This window comes from Drosophila mojavensis, unplaced genomic scaffold, assembly GCF_018153725.1.
Source record: "Drosophila mojavensis isolate 15081-1352.22 unplaced genomic scaffold, ASM1815372v1 contig_231, whole genome shotgun sequence".
Lineage (NCBI taxonomy): Eukaryota > Metazoa > Arthropoda > Insecta > Diptera > Drosophilidae > Drosophila > Drosophila mojavensis.
The window spans coordinates 2,001,123-2,011,461 of record NW_025318772.1 but is presented as its reverse complement, the minus strand read 5'-3'; the positions used below and the strand labels follow the sequence as shown (position 1 = coordinate 2,011,461).

At 38.6% G+C, this 10,339-nt stretch overlaps 3 protein-coding genes and 1 long non-coding RNA gene across 6 annotated transcripts; 2 read left to right on the top strand and 2 right to left on the bottom strand.

Moving 5' to 3' along the window:
• Positions 1-296: 296 nt before the first annotated feature.
• On the bottom strand, positions 297-3,263 carry LOC6574655 (protein fem-1 homolog C). The gene is made up of 5 exons (XM_002000653.4): positions 2,752-3,263; positions 2,159-2,481; positions 916-2,090; positions 724-852; positions 297-668 (listed from the first exon to the last, which is right to left on the bottom strand). The coding sequence occupies exons 1-5, from the start codon at positions 2,931-2,933 to the stop codon at positions 444-446; spliced, it is 2,034 nt and encodes a 677-aa protein (XP_002000689.1). The 5' UTR covers positions 2,934-3,263; the 3' UTR covers positions 297-443.
• Positions 3,264-3,933: 670 nt separating this feature from the next.
• LOC116803736 lies at positions 3,934-7,858 on the bottom strand. Of its 3 annotated transcripts, none has more exons than XR_004363805.2 (2): positions 7,474-7,858; positions 3,934-4,133 (listed from the first exon to the last, which is right to left on the bottom strand). It is a non-coding gene; the product is annotated as an uncharacterized LOC116803736 (long non-coding RNA). The 3 variants fall into 3 exon arrangements; XR_006356895.1 differs by lacking the exon at positions 7,474-7,858 and adding an exon at positions 6,335-6,802; XR_006356897.1 differs by lacking the exon at positions 7,474-7,858 and adding an exon at positions 4,278-5,493.
• On the top strand, positions 5,542-7,352 carry LOC6574654. The gene is made up of 2 exons (XM_002000652.4): positions 5,542-5,990; positions 6,799-7,352. The coding sequence occupies exons 1-2, from the start codon at positions 5,774-5,776 to the stop codon at positions 6,990-6,992; spliced, it is 411 nt and encodes a 136-aa protein (XP_002000688.1). The 5' UTR covers positions 5,542-5,773; the 3' UTR covers positions 6,993-7,352.
• Positions 7,859-8,036: 178 nt separating the features above from the next.
• LOC6574653 (transmembrane protein 216) lies at positions 8,037-10,338 on the top strand. The gene is made up of 2 exons (XM_002000651.4): positions 8,037-8,669; positions 8,850-10,338. Exons 1-2 carry the CDS (start codon positions 8,414-8,416, stop codon positions 9,041-9,043), a joined length of 450 nt encoding a protein of 149 aa, XP_002000687.1. The 5' UTR covers positions 8,037-8,413; the 3' UTR covers positions 9,044-10,338.
• Position 10,339: the final 1 nt, after the last annotated feature.

Here is a 10,339-nt window from a genome sequence, read left to right as displayed (position 1 = left end):
TATCTGAGTTTAGATAACGTGTAAAGTTTATTGTTATGAACTAGTTGAACAGCTGCTTAGAACATTTGCTTGTCGTTTGCTTTTCTCTCTGTTAAGTTTGTTTGTAAGTTTACTAAAATATTACTGATTTAGCTCCTTTTCCTATACAGATTTAATATCACGTTGATCGCTTACACTTTTTGCTTTTTTTACGAGTACTCTTTCATTTATATTCATATCTATATGTGTACGTTTTTGCGTGCATCATATTTGAATTTTTAACTGCTTTTAGCCGAATAAGATAACAATGGTAGAGATAGTTTGTTATATATAGAATAGATAGACAATAAGTAACAGAGAATACACTGGTAAAATTTAGATATGGCCAAATTAAATACACATATTTTTTTTAACAATTTTAACAGAGACATGTATTCCAAAGAGTCCTGTTCACGGTGCACGGTTCACGGTTCATGGTTATGCACAAATTGCTCAAGCTGTTTATGCAACTGGTCCTTGTAGCGAATCTTATGCTTGCTGAGGACCGTCGCGCATAGGCACTGCAGCGAGATGTAGTTGAGCAACGGTATGGTGTTGGTGGGATTGGATGCTATGGAATCGTAAGGTCGCTTCTCCGCTCGATTCGGTTGATCAATGTCCGCTCCACACTTAAGTAGCAGATGCACAATCTGAAATATATAATTATTTAAACAAATTCCATATGAATGCAAGTTCTTATCTTACCTCATTGTCGTAATTGTAAGGTTGGCAGGCTACATGTAGGGGCGTTGATTTGGCCTCGTTTTTCGTATTCACATCAATCCCACACTCGATGAGCAATTTAATAACCTCCGCATTGGGGAACACAGTCTTCTGCAAGCAACAAAATTATGTGATTAATAATAGGAAAACATTGTGTAAATACGATAAACCCACATCGGCAAAATTATCTTCGGTGATGTAGCCGCTTTTAATAACATTTAGCCGAGAGGCGCCCAAGTGGAGCAAGGTGTCTGCAGTGCTGGCGCTTCGCACGTTGCCAACAACAACTGTTTCGTGAACAGCATGGTATATTAGCTTATGCTGAGCCTCTGTGTGGACGGTATTTATCAGCAAATAGATGAGATGTGCTAGGCAACGCAATACTCGGTCATAGTTCTCCTGCTGGCGTCGAAAGACGGGTCGCACTTGCAGCAGGTCCTTGACCTCGACAGCGCTTTCAGCGAGCGTGCGAAATACCCCCAATACATCGTCAAATCTTGGGAGTAAATTATCCTGATGCATAAAACGAGCTCGGGCATCGCTGCGTATGTGACTGGAGTTGCGTACATGGAGATCTAGCATTAGACGCACCAATGCCTGAGCAGCGAAACATGTCTCGAAATGCAATATGGACCAATTGGATACGCGCACCTCGAGCAAAAACCGCCACAGATCGATACAGCGCTGGAGCTGCAGAGAGTCCGCATATGAAGCACCCCTGAATGTTAAACGGAACAACATGTCCTTGTGGGTCAGGCCCAAGACCCGTTCACAAATCAATAGACTTTGCGTCCGCATTGCATCCATGTCCGTGGCAATGTTATCAAGCTCCTCTAGAGTTGCAAACTCCACGGCATTCTCATAAGCATTTCGCAGTGGTACCTTTGGTTTCTTCTCAATGTAAGGCGTATAGGCGGCGCGTATGTGATGGGCCATGCGCCAGTGTAGGATGCAGACGCGCGATTCATTATGCTCATCTAGAAATGTGGAGCCCATCAATTCGTGCGCCTCGGCAATGCGTTCCACTGAATAGTTCAATTCCTTTTTCAAATAGTCGAATATCTGATGAGCACCCTTAAGGCAAGCAGTTCGCAGCGCATCGTCACCATATCGACTCTTTGCAAATGGATCGGCTCCTTGCTCTATTAGCATTCTGGTGGTGTCGAGCCGGTGCTCCTGTATGGCATAGTGTAGTGCCGTTTTGTCCTGTATGTCGCGAGCATTGATGTCGGCCCCTTTGCGCACCAGATACAGGCAAAGCTGCACTGACTGCACCGAGTTGATAAGGCAGGTGCCGCCATTGATGTTTGGCTTTTTGATATCAGCACCGTTTTCCACCAGAAATTTAACTATACATCGGTAACAATGTGAATAAATAAGCCATGGTTTATTATATAAATATATTAATCAGACATACCAATATCCGTGTGAGTCATGTAACAAGCACTACGAACGGGCGTGGAACCCGAATCCGATATGGCATTGATGTCACATCCGATTCGTACCAGATACTTCACCATGGACAGTTTGCCGGATACGACAGCCGCCCAAAGGGGTGTCACATGGTGGAAGCTATTATCCTCAGGCACTTCATAGTGTCCACGCTGCTCAATGTCCGCCTCGCAAATGGTTATGAGATACTCTGCAATTACTACTGCGCCACGTTTGCAGGCAATGAAAAGTGGCGCACAGCCATTGCGTTGCTTTCTAACCACTTCACGTCGGGACTCACGTGGATGCCTGCAATAAAGTAGGGAATCGCGATCATGATTATTATAAATCATTTGGACTGCTCGTCGCCTGCTGATAAGAGACGCCTGTCTCACGGCATAAACAAAACAAAGCAAAAACCACAGCAATGAAAATATTGATTATGTAGTAATTGGTCGCTCTTATCAATGGGCGAAAAAACGTACGACTAACTCGGTTAATTTTTGGTAGTGATTGCGTGTATACACGTATACCCATACACATATTCGTACGTATACATCTGCTATCACCCATACATACTTTTCGAGCTCGTGGCGTAAATGGCGCGGCAAGATGGAATCCTCATGGCTACGTTTACACTCCTCGATGAGCTCATGGTTAAGTTTTGTTATTTCCATTTTGGGGCTGCTCTGTTTGCGTTCGTTGGCCATGGGGCTGGAGTGCCCCTGGAGCTGATGACTGCCTTCAAGTCTGGAGTTCATTGCCAGTGCACAATTTCATTGCCAATTGTCGAATAGCGTACGCGTCCTTTGGTCGAAATTTAATTAGGTTGCGCTGTGTGTTCGTTCCAAGGCCTTTCAGTTTTTGCTCTATGGCCCAATCACTTTCTTTTTTTTTTCTTCCTTATCAATTTTGGATGTATGGAAACATAAAACAGGAGCGAGTTTTTGGATAACTGCAGTGCATAATATGTTGAGAATCTGGGTAAAACTTAATAACAAACAATAAACAGGTAACGTTTTCTTTGACTATTTTTATATTTTCATTTATTTAATGTTTATGTGTAGCAAAAAATACAACAACAAATGACAAAACAGAGTAAACAGCTGTCCCAGACTGCCAGTGTTGAGTAATACTGCTTGCACTGTAAAGCTTGCAAAATCGAATTTCAAAATTAAATATGGTTATTTCGCAAGTTGCATTCGTCGGCCGTTCGCGGATAGTCTCAAATCTACAAATTATGTTTTCTGCATTTGAAATCAAAGTTGGCATTGATTTTTTTGTTCTTTTTCGTAATAATGTTACTTAGTTTCGACAGATAGGAAATGTCAGAATGCATCGCTTTGGTATTATCGCAAAATTAGTTTCGTAAAAATTTTAGTCCAATATGGGAAATTAATTTTTAATATATTCTAATTAATTTTAAATTGCTTATAACTTCTAATATGAAATATAAAACATATCTTAAAGTACCAAATGAGTAGAAAAAAAATATAACAACGCATTTATCAGACTATCGAAAATTCGATTATTTCCAAACATCGGTATATCAAAATCGCATACATTATTTCCCCTAAATATAACGTGCGGTTTTGCTTACTGTTTGATTTGAAGATTTACATCGTTAACATTTGATTACGGTTGATTTTACAATATCTAGTAGCCCTAGGAATTAGTTATATTATTATGCTTTTAAAAAATATGCTACAAAATGTACATACATAGATAATTTGATTTACATACATAAATAAGAACAAGATGTTTCTCGAGACAAATAGTGTTTTTTATTGAAGTCATCTATAAAATAGTATACACAATTTTCAAAAATATAAAAGCAGAAACTTTGAATATATAATTTAGTCAATTTATAAGATATCCCAGGTCCACTCAATATAGCAGAGTCCAACATCACTTTGCTGATTGAAGTTGTTTAGATCGAAAGGTATCCCATTTTAGTTTATCTGCATATTGTAAACAAATTGAAAGCATTATTTAAGAAATAAAATCAGAAAAAAGTTTTAGCCCTAAATTATTTTTGAGATCAAAAAATCTTTATCTGCGGCCGATGAAATTTGACTCTGATATATTTTTATATATATACTTACTATTTAGTTAAATCTAAACATTAAATAGAAATGCATATGATTTTGTATATGTCATTGCAAATAGTACATAGTATGCCTTTGGCGGAAATTTTTTGAATAAGATTTACGTTACAATATATCCTATCGACCTACGAGTTACGATACTCAGTATTTTGACTCAATTTGGAACTGTTGGCATGCAGTTTTGAATTTTTGTTTGTTTACTCTTTATGTGCAATACTACAATGATTTAACGCAACTTATATTCTAAACGTTGTTTATCAATGTGTTAATTACATTTTATGTTGTATATTATAAATTTTAAATTGGGCGGATTAGGATTTGATTTTACACTAATTTCAATCACAAATCATATATAGTTACTTCCTACTCAAATTTGGAATATTGAAACTAATTCAAAACGTGAATATAACTGACTTAAAAATATCCTCATTTGTATATAACTTGGAATATCTTATTCAAAGTTCCATTTCCAGAATGTAAATTGTCTGACAGCGAACTGGAATTATTGTGCAAAAGGAACGTCTCTTATGTAGAAAAGAACAAGCTCATTTACTTGGTTCAGTGAACAACTCTTTTGTTCGCTCACTGATGAACTACCCAAATATACTCCACATGTGCAGCCAAAGTACAACAGCACCATAAAAGCTAAAAATTTGGAAGTTATTTACGTGAATATCCAAATAGGCTCTTACAAAAAAGAGCTGCTTTATGTTTATGGAGTGTCTGTCCAGTTCTTTGTCATTAAATTGTGTTTGTGTGCGTTTGTAAAGTTACGCGGTATTGTTGTGGTGTGCGTGTGTGAGAACATAGCAGCAAATACTAAATTGGTTTTTATATAAGTGCCGTTGTTGTCTTTTAACAATTTCCACGCAAGTATTTAGTAGTGGAACACACACACACACACACACACACACACACACATGCACAAAAATATATTGCGTTACTGTGTTACCAGCGCAACAAGGAGACTTCCATGACAACGACAAATAATTACAAGAGCAACAGCAGCAGCAGCAGCAGCAGCAGCAGCAGCGAAAACAAAAAGAGAAAACGATAAGGCGATAAAATAAATATGCATATGGGCAGACACAATTAAAAATACACCGAGAGCGGAGCGCCATCTACTCAAGGCAAAGCAGTTCCAGTTCCCCGCCCAAAGCCACGCACACAAGCACACATCCGCTCATATATATATATATAAAATATATATATTTTACATATATGTATGAGAGCATGTGTGTGTGTGTATGAGACACCTGCTGCTGCTGCTGCTTCTGCTGCCTGGGTCACTTGGCTATAAGAAGAACAACAAAAACTCTAAAGCGAACATCATCTCTTCATACATCAGCAGTATTGCTGCTGCTGCTTCAAGCTGCCCCGGTGACAACGGGCAACGAAGGGCAGACTCTGCCCTAGGTTGACGACGGCAGCGATACAAACGGAATAACAACAATAGGACCGGCAGCAGCCTCAACAATAACAACAGCAAAAATATGAATGCCAGCCTCATATATGAGATACTCATGTATTTGAACTCGTTCTATTTTGGCATGTACGCCGCCTTCGAGGTGGGCGTGGGCGTGCTAAAGGCAATCAATCTGAATTATGGTGAAAACGTTCTGTCACGTGAGGCAACGATTCTTCTATCGTTGTGCATCATCGAAACGCTGCGCATTGTCTTCGGCCGCAAAAGCAGCCTCAGCGATCGTGGTGAGTAATCCATTGGAGGTGGATGAGGTGAAATTTACCTTCCCTTTGGCACCCCACACACACACACATACACGCACACACACACACACACAAACACACGATGTAGACTTAAATACATGGACAATGGTGCTTTTATGTTTACTCCTCGCATTTGTTTACTTAATGAGCTGTGCAGTGCGAACAACTCAACAGTTGACTGAGGAACTGGTGCTGGCTGGAGGCTGTTAGTTGTTAACTATTAGCTGTTTGGGGGGTGTTAGCTGTGGCTGCTATGATGACATGCTCAAATTATTTGTAGCGGTCCTCATGGAGGCACGAGCGTCATCATTGTTTTATATTCTCACCCCTGTTGACTCTTATTTCCTTTCGCATCGCCTCAACCCCCAGAGCTCATAAATATGTTCACACTCAACGTGGCGTATGCGTAATTTTGTTCGTATCTATAGATACGAATGTATAACAACAAAGGGTTGCTCAATGACTTTGAAGTGTTTTCAAAATTTGGAATTATTTCTGTACGCAACTTGAATAAAATGTTCAATTTCACTTATAAAGTAAAATGGAGAGTCTGCATTTCAGTTCATTGAACTGATTTTTCAGGTCAGGAGAGTTTATAATTCTATGACGTTTTCGTGTCTCAAATAGTATTAAGATTTGACACATACAGCAAACAAATACTCTACGATTTTCGCAAAGAAATACTTATAAAAGACAAAGTTGTTTATATACTCTATATATTCGATTTCAATTTAAACACTTTTCCACACAATCTATTCACATTCTATTTTTATTCTTTTCCCATTCACAGGCTGGCAAGCAACCGCATCCGTAATATTAACACTGCCCAGTCTTGCTATTGTTATCTACTTGTGTTGTTTTCAAACTTATGTTCTCAAACTCGAAATTATTCTGAGTGCCTTAATGATCACCCTACAAGGTGCTGAGCTCGTTTACGCCAGCATATTCATTTGTACAATGTGTCGACCCGTGACATACACCTAGCAGTTGGTCAACGTTGCCACGTCGATGTCCATGGCCAAGCCAACGGCGGCATTGCTTGAACCTCGATTGGGACTGACAGCTGCTGCTGGGTATGGAGCAGTACGACGACGACAACGCATCATTTGGTATAGTTACGTCAGGCAGTTTACATTTAAGTTGAGCGATTTTGGTGTAGGCTAAGCCGCCAAAGCCCACGCGCACACACACAGTCATATATACACAGTTATACACACGCACACACACACACAGCCATGACTTTAAGGATCTACAACACTTATCGAAGAGGTCTACATGGATGACAAGATATTATAGATGAACAGTCGCAAATACGCTGGCGTATTCCTTCAGTTACTCCTCGCACCACAAAATACCGCAATAAATCCAAAATCACTTCAATCCAAAGAGGAGCTGCTCCAACGCTTTACTAACGAGGTTCGTATGAAAAAAAAAAAACACCATTATCTTATGTAAGCTCTATTACGTGTAATGCACAATAGCCCGACGCGACTCGTCCGTTTCGATTAAAAGCGGCATTTGATTTGAATTCGGAGCGCATTCTTTTGACCGGCCTTTGTCGTCCGCCGCATTTGACTCGGACTCGCTCGCTGTTGGCGTATTTTTATACGCTTATAATGATCTAAAATTATATGCACTCTCCACATAAGTAGTCGCTGTCGTCTCTGCAGCGGCCGCTGCGCCGCTTGGCATCGTTGTCGCTGCTCATTATAGGTGCAATATACACTTCTAATTCTAATTCAACTGTAATAGTACTCGTATGTACGAAGCCAATCGAGTGGCTGCTAGTTGGTCTAGGCCAGCCAGACACATTGTGGGGCAGTCATTAGAACGAAAAACTTTATAGGACTAGAAAGTTAATATGGTAAATGAGCTGAAATATTAGATAGAGATAGAGATAAAAGAAAATTCGTTAGGCTACAACTACATGTAATTTAGACATATTAGAATCATAAAATTTCGCACAATTGATTATGATAATAATATATATTGATATAATTAATATACATTATTTTTTAAGTAAACGAAGTTATCCTTAACATAATTATATTGTTAGTTTTTAACTAGGAGTAGGTCATTAATTGGGTATCTCTGACCAAGACAAGTAGCTAAATGCAACTCAGAAACAGATTTTAAAGGCGACAACGACCAGCACATAATTCAAATAAATAACAACAAAATGAGCAGCGACAACAGCAAGAATAACAACAACTAGAACGACAGAGCCAATGGCCAACACAGCAGGTCCACATTATTATTATGGTCAGTCTAAAAATATAGCGCCCAACGTGAGCAACGTCGAGCGCGTTGCGATCGCAGCCGGGATTCCAATGATATAGTGAATTTATTAGATATATAGTATAATCGGGAATAGGACGGGACAGGTGTGAACTAAGTTAGTGAGAATGCCACCAAAGCGACCGCCGCCGCTGGTGCCGAAGAAGCCCAATCCCAGCATGAATTACGAGGTGTTAATTTACTTGAATAGCTTCTACTTTGGCATGTTCGCCTGCTGCGAAATGGCCATGGGACTGCTGAAGGCTATTAATCTGAGCTATACGGGTCATACGCTCGCCCAGGACTCGACGGTGATGATAAGCTTCATAGTGCTGGAGACGCTCCGTCTAATGATGGGACGCAAGGGAACGCTGGCCGAGCGAGGTAGGCGTCGGGGGCTATCGCTCAGATTGGCATAGTTTTGTTTTTCTTTTTGGCACATTTTCTATTAATAGTTGTTATCAACTTTTGTTTGTTTTGTTTTGTTTTTACTTGACTAATGATTTGTTTTCTCTTTTGCGTGCGCGCTCTTTGTCGCGTGTGTGTGTGTTTTTTCATCTGCAGGCTGGACTGCCATAATGTCGGTCTTTCTGACTGTTCCGTGCTTTCTGGGCGTCTCGTATCTGCTGCTGCTGCAGACCTACAGGCTACGTCTGGAATACTGCCTTTGTACACTGCAGATCGCGCTCTATCTGACCGAGGTGTGGTACGCCATAGTCTTCGTTTTCTCACTGTGTCGTCCAGTAACTTATGATTAGTAACATACAAGCAACAGTAGTAAGAGGAGACGTTTACATTGTACGACGGGTACTTGACAAAATAATAGAGATAATAGCAATATACAAACAGATAAACTGAGAAATCTGAGATCTGAGATGAAATGAGATGGTCCCTAAAACCAACATATATACATATACATACATATATAACATGTAGCATATAGTCTATACATATATATGCATCTCTACTTGTGTATAGTAAGGTTTATGATAGCATACACATGTATATATAAATATATATAGACATGTATTTAAAACGGTTTTATATATATGAGAATAATTTTTAAAATGTAAGCATCAATTGGAACCAATACAACAAGACCGACAAGCCGAAAAGCTAAAACTTGAATGATTTTCACATTTATATAACAATTTTTTGTATACATTAAAACTATACACCTCTTATGCACCCAGAAGAATTCAATCTTATTGTGTGAAAATTATAAGAAGAAAAACAACTGTCTCGAACTCTTGAATACATTAATAAGTACATAATTGTAATAACAAAATTCCCAAAGATAATATGTTGTTTGATAGTTAGAAAGAAAACAAAAGCAAACTTGTAAATTCTGCAAACTAGTTTATCCCGCAGTTTAAATGATATCTAAAACCATAATGAATACAGAGAAACTCAAACTGGCCCACGAAAAAGTCTAAAGGCAATGTGTGTACTTTAAAGAAATACTTTATATAAATCTAGACTAAACTATATAGCGTATCTAAGCCGTTCAAGAAGCCATTAAATCAATGTATAAGTAGATGAGAATTGAATCGTAGATGATGAAGATGATGAAGATACTTAACACATACATGTTGTTTCTCCACCCCACCCTCCGGCATCCATTCAGTCTCATTGCATTTCATTAAACTCCGCACACCAAATGCTAGTCAAACCATTGAGTCTCCAATGTGGTTCCTTCTCGATTATCCCTCTCTAGTCAAATAACAATCTCAAGCAAATAATTAGTGCAGTGCGAACCCATTAGAAAAGAAAAGAAAAGAAAACATCTTAAATTAGTAAGACACATAACATTAAAGAGTCCTATGTTTGCCACCTTTATTGTAAAATATTTAAATATACATATATATAATTTCTGTTGGAATCCAAAATGTTAAAAGAACATTTTAAAAATCGATAATTGGACAACCAAAGAATGTAACACAATTTAGTTATAACAAAAAAAAAAAAAAAAAAAAAAAGCAAACAGATTTTATGACAAATTATATACACTCGATGAAAAATACCAATTAAAGAAAATGAATAAGAAAAACTAT